The sequence below is a fragment of the Danio aesculapii genome, chromosome 19 (genome assembly GCF_903798145.1).
Source record: "Danio aesculapii chromosome 19, fDanAes4.1, whole genome shotgun sequence".
NCBI lineage: Eukaryota > Metazoa > Chordata > Actinopteri > Cypriniformes > Danionidae > Danio > Danio aesculapii.
Genome location: NC_079453.1, coordinates 892,841 through 906,858, shown reverse-complemented (window position 1 = coordinate 906,858; position 14,018 = coordinate 892,841). Strand labels below are relative to the sequence as shown.

At 33.1% G+C, this 14,018-nt stretch overlaps 1 protein-coding gene across 1 annotated transcript in view; it reads left to right on the top strand.

Annotated features, from left to right (window-relative positions):
- Positions 1-5,337: 5,337 nt before the first annotated feature.
- The window catches only part of glmp (glycosylated lysosomal membrane protein), a 9,516-nt gene continuing 835 nt past the window's right edge, over positions 5,338-14,018 (top strand). The window contains exons 1-6 of the mRNA XM_056480035.1: positions 5,338-5,526; positions 7,465-7,737; positions 10,608-10,802; positions 11,223-11,441; positions 11,552-11,817; positions 13,766-14,018. The exon at positions 13,766-14,018 is cut by the window's right edge and continues 835 nt beyond it. Coding sequence (XP_056336010.1) covers positions 5,428-5,526; positions 7,465-7,737; positions 10,608-10,802; positions 11,223-11,441; positions 11,552-11,817; positions 13,766-13,937 — 1,224 coding nt within the window. The 5' untranslated portion in view covers positions 5,338-5,427 and the 3' untranslated portion in view covers positions 13,938-14,018. The remainder of the gene's footprint in view (positions 5,527-7,464; positions 7,738-10,607; positions 10,803-11,222; positions 11,442-11,551; positions 11,818-13,765) is intronic.

Sequence of the window (14,018 nt, the reverse complement as noted above, 5' to 3'; positions counted from 1 at the left end):
GATTAAAGGGTTACAACATTGTAATTATGACATTAATTTAATGAAAGTATTGTGTTTACATGTTGGGAATTTTCATTTCAGCATTGGTTCCCATTATGCAGGTGCATTTAAATGTAATATCACTTAAGAAAAAAAACAACTTACATCTTTTTTGTTTGGTTGACTTGCTGCTCTTGACTGATGAGGTTTGCAGATCACAGTCTGAGGAATGTTTTGAGAGTGTGAGCAAAACAGGGACTTATTCTGTCATTTCATTGACATTTTTCACAACAAAAGACAAACCTTTACATTGCTCAGAAGTTGTAAAAGAATATATCAGTATGGAAATCAAAAAACATTGACACAAGGTTTGCTTTCCTTTCTCAGAAATAAAGGAATGAGAGCTGTCACTGGGGTACAACCTTTTTAAAATGGTACACATTTGTAGCTAAAGGGTGCATACTGGTGCCTCAAAAGCACGTAATAGTACCTAATAAAGTGCAAACATTTGCATCTTTAAATTTTCAGGTGTTAATATGCAGCAAAAATGCAGTTGTCTCGTTTTTTTTCTTGTTAAATTACAAGTATCTAAAAATTCCTAAATCAAGACGCATTTTTAGGCCAGTACAAAATATTGTCTTGTTTCAAGATCAAAATAAAGCGAGTTTTATCTTAAAACAAGCAAAGTAATCCACCAACAGGGAAAGCAAAATCTTATTTTAAAACTAAAACCAGATTTCATTGCTTACCCCACTGGCAGATTATTTTGAGTCACTTCATTTTGAGTTATTGTTTCTTAAAACAAGACTCTATTTTTTGTTGTCTAGAAAATGACTCTTCTAAAAAAAGCAGTTTTGCATTTTTTAGTCCATGTCTGATTCCTAGTTCTGAAATCAATCTTCAGACTTCAGATCATTATTAGCAAGACAGAGTTTTAATAAATGATTCAATATTTCTTTAAAACTGAATAAAAAGAATCAAGTTGTACTTTAAAATGGAATCTTGATTCTCAAAGCCTTGGAATTGATTCTTTTTGGAATCGACTCCCAACTCTACAAATGCGTAAAAGGTACCGGCCTGGTGACCGCTCTCACACCTTTATTTCTGAGCATGTTGGCTCACTCCTTTAAGCATCAGTTGATGATTTGCTTTATTACCTGGATAAGTCTGGTTGAGGTAGATTGGGTCAGCCACTGGGTTGTTATCATCAAGATATATTCGCACTTCATACTGCGTGTCCTCCTGAAAGCATCCGGGGATCAAACACTGACCCTTCACAAAAAGACTGGAGACATTATGCTTCATTTCATCCTCATGTGTTTTAGTCTTTACAAGTATGATAACGTCTATCTGTAGTAGTTTTAATCCAGAACAGGAGAGATAGCATTCTCCACACGGATGATGTAGAGGAGCACAGCCTGAAGATAAACACAGCGGACTGTTAATAATGTGTTTTCATAAACAAAACTGACATTAAAGACGGCACAATATTAAATACTCACTTGCACAATTAATGGTCCACGGGATTATCAACAGCAGGAGTCTGAGGAGGAGAGAAAGTGACGAACGATGAATCATTTTCAACAATTATTCTCTGATGATAATCCTTATTGCTCAATTGCTTTGATTAATATTCTCTCAAATAATTTTGGACTCATTTTTGTCAACTATTTTTGTTTCAGTTTTGCGTGTTTTTTTGTAGCAGACTGCAGATCTAAGTTTATAAACCTCAAAATTCCAAAATGAAATAGAATTGAATGAAAGCTCCTTGTTAGATATACTAAATCTAAGATGTGGTGATAATACAGCATTAGAAATGTATATGCATATCAATATGAGTTTTAATCTTGTTTAAGAAAAGTCATTTAGTTTTAGCCTAATTTGATAACATTTCCTAAAGCATTTCAGCGAAAATAAAATCATCTCCCTGTTAAAAATGACTATTAACAAACACTACATAAGGATTATGGCATTAGTAGTTTAATACTGAGGTTATCTAGTTTTCTACCCGTCCACAAACAATGACCTTATTGCAGCAAATGAAGAATTTCATCACCAAGCCCACCAAGAGGGTAATCTTAAGCCAATCATTCCTTTCATATTGAAGATTACCTATCACACAAAAACTACAGTAAATAATTTAATTCTGTTGAGTTCATGTCACAGTTTAAACCTAATGTTTATTATAATTTGTAGCTAATAATTTACAATAGATTAAAAATATAATGAAAATAAGCTCATGTTGTTTACTTCAATGCCATGAACATAAATGTTTCTCTATTTTGAAAAAATCCCATATGATTTACCTTAATGTTGTGAAATAATATAATAAATAACACAATTTTTATAATTATGAAAAATAAATGAAAATAAAAACAGCTATATTACTATATTATTAAGTAAATATCATTAGTCATTTTTTGATTTGCGATCCTGTTGCACTCTTGCATCATCAAAGATCTGAGCAGAAGACACTTCTACAAAAAGACTTTGGTTTGCTCATTTTTGCATAATTCGTAAGTGACAAAATAAGATAAATGAGATTAAACACGCGAATATTAAACAAACTTACGGGTATAACTGAGAAAGCGTGTTCGCGTGAGATGTTCGAGCCATACCGGAAGTGTTTTTGATAAAGAGCTTCAGTCAAAGTCCATTTAAAGTATTCATGAAAAGAAACGTTGATTATATCCGCTGAATGCCTGTGTTTTCGGTTCCAGTGGCAGAATTCTCAATCAGTTTGATTAGACGTCCTCCAGAACAGAAATCGGTGCTTCGACATTTTCTTACACACGCACGTGCTAACGTTTTACCGGTATGAGATAGAGGAGATGGACTGATATGGGGGAGGGTAAACTTGATCCATGCGAGATGTCACATGTTGTCGGCAACATGACGGAAATACTTAACAGAGAACATTTTCACCAAATGTTTTCTTGTGTTTCTTTTTTCAACTTTATCCACAACCAAATGATATATCTTAATAATCATTCATTTAGTAACTGCACGCGCTGACTTCTTCATCTGTTTTGTCATGACAGTTATAGAGTTACTTACTCGCCGTCGCCCCCTATAGTTTTAAATAAGTATGAAAGCCTCCGCAACGTTTATATACATGTATAATATGTAAATGTGTAATAAATATGCGATGTAATAAATATTTGATGAGAGGGGAAAAAAAGGAGTAGACCGGTGTAGACATTAATACCTATGATGATTGAGGTGTAGACGGCTATGATGTAGACGTTAATTACTGGGTCATTCCTTATATTCGGTGCCATTTGTGTCCCCAAGGCATTATATGGAACAAAATATTTAAAAATGCAATTAAAAAAATCGGATGATCCTATTTCCACAATAGGACACAAGGGCAAGGGCTCAAAAATAAATTAAAAATAATTACTCTAATTTCAGTGCAAATCGCTGAATTGGCATGTCCCAGGTCATAATCATGTTCAGTTACAAATATAACTTAGAAGTGCTACACTTTTCATTGATCTTGTATTGTCATATGTATAAAACATCTCACCAAATGCAATTAAAATATATATATATATTTATAAAATCTTTATTTAAATGTGTGTCTGAAATGAATGTCCTCACTGTTGTTTTAATTGTAATCCACATAAAAATGCCCCCTGATTGCTCCTCTAGTCATGTGATTTTTAGGAATTCTCACAATTATTGAGAGAAATTGTCTCTCAATAATTAATTGAAATTAATTGAAATAGCCTCACTCTTTTCATTCTCCCTGTTTCCCATTTTTATTGGGGGAAACAATATTTATTTGGTAATTTTGAGAAACACAGTTAATAAACATGTTTCAAATCTTCCTCAGGTCATTGTGTGTTGGCCTGTTGTTCACTATATAAGTAATAATTCCTGAGTTTTGCAAAAAAAAAAATGACACTACTGTTACCGTCCACCCTGTTACTGTTTTGCTTTATTATTGCTCTGCCTCCATGGTATTGCTATTTATTATTATTAACTTATTTTATACAGTCAATAAAGATCAGTTTAAACAATGTGCCTAATTTTGTCAGGGAATGGCACCCTCGTCTGCTGCAGAAAAGCAGAGGTGATACAGGTGCAAACCAAAACCAAAATAATTTAAACATTAATTTTATTTGCAATGTTTCTTTGTTACATTTAAAAATGAATTTATTTTCACTCTTAATTTATAGTGATAAATAAAATAATTTTGTGATACATATGAATGGCATTGTATGTCTCCCAACTCTCTGACAACAACAACAACAACAATAATAATAATAGTTTCTTCTTGTGCGGATCATGATAGTTTAATATCTGAATGATTGTATGAAACTGAAGATTAATCTTACTTAAAATTCAGCTTTACTTACACAACAATTAATGATTAAATAAAACTACATTCAATAAAATAACAGATATTGCAATAATATGTAATATTTTCACCATTTTCACTATTTTTCCTGTACAATCAGTATAACATTTAAAACGTTCCTAGTATTTTATTTGGCTTTTTTGACCATTGATGTGATGTCTTAGATGTGTTTTTTTCTTTTGATAGTTGTTATTGATAATCAAATGAGAGTGTGACAAAAAAAAGTTGCATTAGGTCTTATTGTAATGTCCACCTGTTACTCCTCTCTCCACCCCGTTAACTATAGTTTTTTCATAATAGTTAAATAAAATCAACATATATTACATGTTTTTCTGGTTACTTGCATCCAAAAAACTGACAAAACTAAGTCACTTAAAACCTTTTTATATTAAATGAAATACATTAAACTTACAATGCGCATAAATCATAACAAGTCTTTTTTTAGATAACTCTTGTAGAGTAATACCTTTAAAAAACTTTTTAACTCTAAGAAAATGTAAATTTTATAATTACTATTTATTTTAAACACCTTAGTAAAAGATACGAGAGTATTTGGTAACAGGGTGGACATTTGTCCTGTGTTACATGTGACCATGCTAAACTGAGTTGGACCTGAATATTTATCTTACAGTTTAATAAGTACTCCTTTACCTGAATGTATAAAATCTTGGACAATTTAACATTTTTTTCAAGGACAGTGACTACCCTGAAATGGCACCGAATAGTAGGAATGACCCAACTGTGATGGTTGGAGTAGGAGTATGTAGCGCCATCTTGCCGACAACATAGTTTTGACATGTTGGTCTCGATAACTTCAAGTTACGCTCCTTGCTACGACCCTGTCTTGCGGTCCGAAGACAGAACCCACTCCAACATAATTTTGACATGTGGGTATCGATAACTTCACGTTAGGCCTCCATTACAAGTTACGCCCCTCTCCTAAACTGTGTATGCAATATTTGGCCACATGGATTACACGCATGCGCAGTGCTTTCAGAGTCACATGACTGTAATGAAACTACAACAACACAACAGCAGAAATGACACTTATTCATTCCGCTTTTGTGTCCAGAGTTTAAAAGATGTCGATGTTTAAAGTGGGTTTAATTTACTCGGTGTTGCTGGTTGTGTTTGGAGCTGCGCGGGGATTTCTGGGAGGAGGAGACGCGTTTCGACGGAAGGTGAGCCTTACAAACCATAATAAACACAAAATCAGCCATAATACATCAAATAATGATAATAATACAGATCAGCGAAACAGACTTTACACCAGAACTGCACTAAATAACATTTAAAAAGTTGTGAACACCTACAAAACACCTACGACGAGTGATTGTTTTGTTTGGTTTGTAATCCAGTGAGTTATTGGAGATTTTGTTTATCTACTGTCATGACTGAACTATTATACATGATAATAAATATACAGTCTTTCAATATACTGAAACTCAAGTCTTACAAAAACACCTACAGAAAAGATAATGCTATAATATCTATAATAACAATTATATACCATAGTGTTTACATGCTACTCTAAGCTGTTTAAAGCTGAGATTTGTACAGTTTTTATGGCACAAACATCACATGTAATAATAGCTCAAATGAATCTATAGAGTTAGAGAACCAATCAATATAATGAAAATTAATCTAATAAATAGATCGAAGATGTTATATTGCTGTTATATTTACATTTAATCACTGTCAGGGACTTGAGACTCACAAATGAAGACGATAAAAATACTAAAAACAACAAAAATCAACATGTGAGGTAGACAGAATAGAGAACAGGTAAAAGAGTGTGTGTTATAAAGTCAGCAAGCTTTATTATTTTTATTTCTTTAAATGATACAATAGAACGTCTTCGTATTAGAGGACCAGACGAAACTCTCGAAGAAATCAAAATCAAGAAAAGAGGAAGAATATGACAAACAAACACAAAACTGAATATAATGTGTAAGATTAAGACAAAAAAAAGATGCATCTTTAATTTATTGAACATGTTTAAAGACATTTAAGCCTCTGTGGGTTGCAAAGCCTCTGGAAGACACATAATTACGTTAAGTTGAATAATATTTTTCAACTTATTTTTGTAGTGTATTTATTTTTACATATTAAGAGGGCCTGTCAATTTTATTTTATTTTATTTATTTTGTAAACAAAAATATACATATTTATTATCTACCATCTTATGTTTATATATTTATTAACAGTCCGTCTGTGCATTCATCCATCCATTTATTTATTCATTCATTCACCTTTTCACTTTATATTTGCTTTCTGTGTATACAAAAATTGAAAACATGTTAAAAATAAAGTATTTAAAAAAGAAACCTGTCAGAATCACTTCTGTGCCATCTTTGCAATGTAAATTTAGTTCTGTATTGTAAATTTTTGTTGCTCAGAGATTGAATGCATTTAGTCTGCACTTTTACCTCTGTATACTGTCATATTCAAGGCTGAGAAGGGTCAGAGTACAGTTAATATTTAGTACATTTAATATAAAAGTATATTATATACTATATTTAATAACCATTTTATTCGAAATAATTTTATGAGGACAGATTAATTTCATGCTTTATCGTTTATTTTGTGTTGTTGCAAAATACATTGTTTACGCTATACACAATCATCATTTATATTACATTTATATTATATATACACACCATTATGGAAATGCAGAGCGTTTTGAGAGCTGCCATCTTAAAAGGAATTACGATGTTTACATTTTTGCATTTGCTTTAGTGATGTTTTTAATGTTTACGTTGGTTTTTACATGTTTTTTTTTATTTTATTAACATTTATTGTATATTTTTCTAATCAAACATTGTAAAGTTCTGAATAAAGTGACCACATATGAATGAGTATATACTTATTACCATGTTAAAAAAGAAATAGACCTTTTAATGTGCTCAGTATATATAAATTATTGATTCAATTTACAGAAATCAGACCATATTAGGATATGACATGTGTCATCGCTCAGCCATACTCTGTTAGCCAGCTTGAGGATAACTTCAGCATTCTGACATTTCCTGTTTAAAACACAGATGATCAGCACACACTCGTAAATGATCCTGACTCTCTGTAGTGTCATCAGTGTTATAATATGTGGTATTTTTCAGGTGTCTGTAGAGCTGAATCCTGGTCTCGTGCCTCCTCTTTCTCTTCCTCCTGGGGTGGGTCTGGTTCACCTGCGGGGTCTGGGGGAAAACGACACGCTTCACTTCGTGCTGTGTAATGCTGGAGCCCCAGCGCTGCTGCTGGTGCACAGTAACAGCACTCGCTCTGCAGTCACGATAGACTGGCCGGAGTTCATCAACAGCAGTTCAGCAGGCAGCCTGAGGGTGGAGCCGGAGAGCAGTGTCACGTACAGCAGCGCGCTGGTGTTCACACGGGTGAGTGTGAAGATATACACTACTCACTAATGTAAATATGTATTATAGTACAGCAGCACACTAGTGTTCACCACACGAACGTGAATATTTTCAAAACCGCACTTTTTTCTACGTAGTTTCACTGTTTGTCCACACGAAAACGAAAGGTGACTGAAACTGATGCTTTGTGAAAACCCCAACCAGGGTGAAACTCTGTGTACAGTGTGTTCATGTGGACGATACAACTGGAGTTTTCTCCTCATGATGTCAACTTGTGCTGTTTTCTCCTTTCTGATTGGCTGACACAGCTGGGTTCACACGAAACACGGAAGATGCAAATGAGGCAAAATACTGCACATTGGCAGCAAATGCATCGCATAATTCGCATCTTTCTGCCACAGGATGGTAATCCCCATGGCAGTTCTCACTTATGCATTGATTTATTTGAGAAAATACTTAATTCCCGGTTTGGTGTGAACTAAGCATAAAAGGGTCATTATCGCCCCCTGTTGGCTGGGAGTGTGTGTAAAACGCATCACAGTGCATTTATTCGTTTTCATGTGGATGGAGATTTTTTCTTTTAAATGAAAGCTGGGAAAACTGTTTATAAAATAGCCGTGTATGTGTGGACATGGCCTGAATATTTACAGTAGTCACTAATATAAACATGTACTATAGTACGCAGTGCACTAGTGTTCACATGGGACAGTGAGTCAGTGAGCGAGTGTAAACATGTACACTAGTCCCTAATATAAACACATATTATTGGCTCACTGGAGTGAAGCAGGATAAGACAAAAATACACAGATTGGAAATTGTATTCATGACAGACTTACTCAATTTATTCTGTTAATTTTAAGACAAAAAAAAAATCATTGTGCTCTTTTAAATTAGAATTTTTGTAGGATTTGATGTCCAATAATATTTATATAAGTAATTGTAAATAATAAATATAATAATAATTTTTTTCACTGTTGTCAATATTATTTATATTATTATTAATACTTATATTAGAAGTATTCAAAACTGTTTTTTGTGGCCTTTCCCTTCCCAATTTTTAAAATGATAATTTAATAATTAAATAATTTAAATAATAATTTATAAATGTGCAGTTTTAAAATAACTTATAATAAGCTTATAATAACTGACAATATTTATTTATTTACATATTATTAGAGTTCACAAGTACTATGAAAAGCAAGGCAAGTTTATTTATATAGCACATTACATACACAATGGTAATTGAAAGTGTTTACATAAATGTGAGGATTATTATATATACATATATATATATATATATATATATATATATATATATATATATATATATATATATATATATATATATATATATATATATATATAATAATCACAAAACAAGTATAACATAAAATAAAAATAATTGAAAACAGATTTAAAATGTGTTAAAATGGGTATAAAGCAATGGACTCAATCTCAATTCCTGGAGGGCCGCAGCTCTGCCTAGTTTAGCTCCAACCACCTCCAACTCACACCTGCTTAATAGTGTCTAATATTCTTGAACACCTTGGCTGTTTCTCAATTCTAAGAACGCAGAGAATGGACTCGCATTCCTGTGGAGACCAGCCTTGCCAAGTTACCTCAGAAGAACAAACTCTGGAGACCGAGAGAACAGAGAACACGTCCTGTGAGAAATGAGATGCTGCGATCTTTACTGGTTCTTCTAATGGAAAATGATTTAAACATTACAGCATTCGTACAACGATTTATTGTTTTCCCCTTTTCACAATATATATTAATATGCATAAAGACCTTGCATATATACGCTGCACAATATAAATAAAACTAACTTTTTCAGGAAATAAACACCCTTATTGTTTTGATGCCTTTATTACGATGTTCATGTTAATGTTTACTTTCACCATCTCATTTAAGTCAACTCCTGGGACAAATAAGTTATATCTTTAAACTTTAATAATAAATCTATATAAAATGCTGCGCTTCTCACCTCCTTTATTCAGTTGCAATGAATGTCAAAGTCATGTCTGCATCAGTTGTTGCTAGATCAGATACGGTTGCGGCTGGAAGTTAACGAGAATTATTTATATTATTTATTTATATTATTTTTAATTTATATTATTATAAATATTAATTATTTATATTATTTATTAATATTTATTTATTTATTATTTATATTATTTATACCCCAACCCTAAACCCAACCATCACAGTAATGTAAAAACAGAAATTGTACCAAATATTATTTATGTTATCTATTAAATTACTCAATAAATTGTATTTTTTTAACGCCTACCCCAACCCTAAACCCAACCGTCAGAGTACTGTAAAAATATTAATTATTTTTATACAGTGTTGTAAAAAATGCTGCTATATTAAAATATATATATATATATATATATATATATATATATATATATATATATATATATATATATATATATATTAATATATAATGTGCATATCCCACTTCCGGCCGGCCGCATATCCAATCCAGACGGTGCATCCTCAATATCAAAAACACATCAGGGAACTTTCATGTGTCCTCTGTTCTTGCGGTCTTGAGTTTTGGAACTGAACTTTGGCAGCTGATGATGACGTTACACGAGAACACGAGGACGCAAGAACACTAAAGAACGCATATTGATAAACAGCCCTTGATTAGTTGATCAGCTGTGATTGATTAGGGTTGGAGCAAAACTGCAGAGCTGCGGCCCTCCAGGAATCCAGTTTGAGACCTGTGGTATAAAGGAATAATACATAAATAGATACTGGAATCATTAATAGTGAGATGGTCTGTCTTATATGTATAATCCACCTTTGCCATTGAGTTTTTAAAACACTGAGGAGTGTAAAATATGAACACACTGAACCCTGTTGTTTGTCTCTTTCAGCTGTGGGAATATGATGATGTAAATAACACGGCAGACCCACAGAAAGCAGCAGAGTCCAGCTTTTATCCTCCATACGAGCTGCAGAACTTCATCTGGTCTGAGCTGAACACCACCGTTAACCAGTCGGACCACACGGTGGCGCTGTGCGGAGGAGAGAAAACACAGAGCTTCAGCAACGGCTCCCTCTGTCTGCAGGTGAGGAACTGCAGCCGCAAACACCACACTCTGTTGACATGTACACACTTAAAGAGGTATATTTATTTATATTTTACAGCATTTATTTATATATATATATATATATATGTATATATGTATATATATATATATGTAGTTTTCACCACTTTAGTTTTTAAAAAATCTCCGTTTTGACTTATTTCGACTAGGAATACTAGAAACGAGTCATTTGCATTGCGATTATTCAATTTCTATGCCTAAATACTGTAAGATTACCCAGAAAACCACAAAGATAGAGCTATTCCAAGCATCTGGTGAAACTGTATTCATATCGCAGTATTTATCGCTGAAAAATAAAATATCACAGTATCAGATTCTTCCAATATCATGTAGCTCTATTAGGTGTATATAAGTGTGTGTGTGTGTGTGTGTGTGTTTCAGGTGTCAGTGTTTGAGTCTGAGGGTCGTGATGAAGCATGGCCGAGTCTCCTTCATAATGCAAACTCCTCACAGCTCAGCGTGTGGATAAACGGAGTGACGCCGCGAGGAAATAACTCTAGATTCGTTCTGGAGTTTCAGTCTGTTGGCGATACCGAGTTCCAGAGCCGAGTGGACGTGCGCAGCTCTATAGACGACGAGTACACACCCTCCATATTTAAGGTAAATAATTATTAATTAATTATTAATTATTATTAATTTTGTGGATTATTGCTGGTTTTACCTGTTGGGAAGAGGGAACATGTGTCAATCTGTCGTGTGTGTGTGTGCAGGTGTTGGAGTGGGTGTCGTCTCCTGTAAACTCCAGCAGTGTGTGGGGTTTCAGTCAGTGGAAGCCGGTGGCGTACCGTAAAGCTCGTCCTGTGTTCGAGGACGCCACCGCCTGCAGACACTCAGAGCTGGTGTCTGTGAGCCGCATGCCCCCATCTGCTGTCATTCAGGCTTATTTCACACACCATACTCAGATTCACGCCCTCAACATCAGCTTCGGCCTCGCTGAAGACCCCGTGTTCTACAACAACACCAAATACATCAGCTGGTGAGGGATTTACCATACAGTTCAAGTCTGAATTATTCACCCTTCTGTATATTTCTGTATAACGGAGAGCAGATTTCTCCAGCACATTTCTAATCATAATAGTTTTAATAACTCATCTCTAATACTGATTTATTTTCTCTTTGTCATGATGACAGTAAATAATATTAGACTAGATATTCTTCAGGACACTTCTATTCAGCTTAAAGTGACATTTAAAGGCTTAACTAGGGTAATTAGGGTAAAGTTAGGGTAATTAGGCAAGTCATTGTATAACAGTGGTTTGTTCTGGAGACAATCCAACACTAATATTGCTGAAGGGGCTAATAATATTGAGCTTAACATGGCTTTAAAACAATTAAAAACTGCTTTTATTCTAGCTGAAATAAAACAAATAAGACTTTCTCCAGAAGAACAAATATTAGAGGAAATACTGTGAGAAATTCCTCAATCTGTTCAACATCGTTTGAGAAATATTAGAGATATATAATAATTTAAGTGCGAATAATTTTGAGTTCATCTGAATATTGCTCATTATAGACTTAAAACAATGCTTTGAGGGATGAATGAGGTAAACTGGAATTATTACCTAAAAGAGCTATTTCTGCCTTATTTAATGCCTAAAATTGGTTAAATTGGAATATATAAGTTGATTCAGTAATGTCGAACAATATTTTGAAGATGTGGAATTAAAAAAAAACATTCAAGATATTGTTTACATCATTTTTCTGGCCACATTTCTCTGTTGTTACATAATTATTATAGTTTGGTGTATTATTTACTTTCCCTCCCACGCTTGCCAATAAAAAATCACATGTATAATATTTTACATGTGCATATAGTAATGTGCGTAATAAAATGTGTTATATTAATCACTTTATTTTATAAATTATAATACACATATAATGCAATAATATTGATAAGTTTAGCAATATTTAAAGTGTACGTTTATTTAAATGAAAGTTAAAATTGCTTGTTTTAATGTTCTAAAGTAATTACAAAACAAACTATATAATAAAAAAGAAAACATAATAAACATTGATTATATAGAGATTTTTTATTCCTATCATGCTTTTAAAATCATATGTACTTTATATTCTCAATAACTCTTAATGTATTCTGATCCACCTGTATGCAGCTCATGAATTAATTTTGAACAGGTTTTTATCAATTGCTATTCAAGTTGTTGTTCAATGTTTTCCATTCCTGAACTCTCTCATCTCTCATTGGTCAGTCAGACAGATAGCCCCGCCCTAAAGTATCACGATTGGTTGAATGGAAAAACACAGATCAATGTTTTGAAAGCCTCAAAATAACAATATTTTTAGTATTTAAAGTGTAATTTTATTTATATAATGAATTTTTTTAAATTAATTTCATATAAATTGCTGTTATATTTGCAATGGGATCTTTTAAAAGCAATTTGATATGTTTTAATGTTATAAAATAATTACTTGTATAATTACTCATATAATTTAATGCTATATAATAATAAAACATACTATAAAATACTAAATAAAAATTAAGTCAAATAATGAACATTATTGCTTCAAAATCAAGTGTGCTTTATATTTAAAATGTCTATCAATGTTTTATTATCATTCTGTATGCAGCTCATATATTTATCAATATATTTTTATATTAACAGTATTTATATTCATATTTTATATTACTTTTATTTTATTTTAACAGCTATTTTTATCTGTTGATATTCAGGTTTAAATACTACTGCTTTAATACTGAATGTTTACCATTCCTGAACTCTCTCATCGCTCATTGGTCAGTCAGACAGATAGCCTCGCCCCAAAGTAACGTGATTGGTTGAATGTAAAAACACGCAGATCAATATTTTGAAAGCCTCAAACTACCAATGACTGCCTTCCAGAGACTCTAAACATTGAACAGACACACCTGAAATACTAAAATATGAAAGGTTTTCTCTCCTCCACAGGACGGTTTTAATGGGTTTGGGTGATCCTCCATCAGACTCGTTCTCTCCATTAATAATCATCATCATCACGGTTGGTCTGGTCACTCCGCTGGTGTTCATTATTCTGGGCGGAGTCTTTGTTTGTGTCCGCAAGAGGACGTCCCAGTCAACAGGATACGAGCCAATCAACTGAAGCCACACGGTACAAGCCCTGCCCCCCCACACACACACTGCCAATCAGCGACGAGGCTGCTGACTCCTGATTGGACGATTA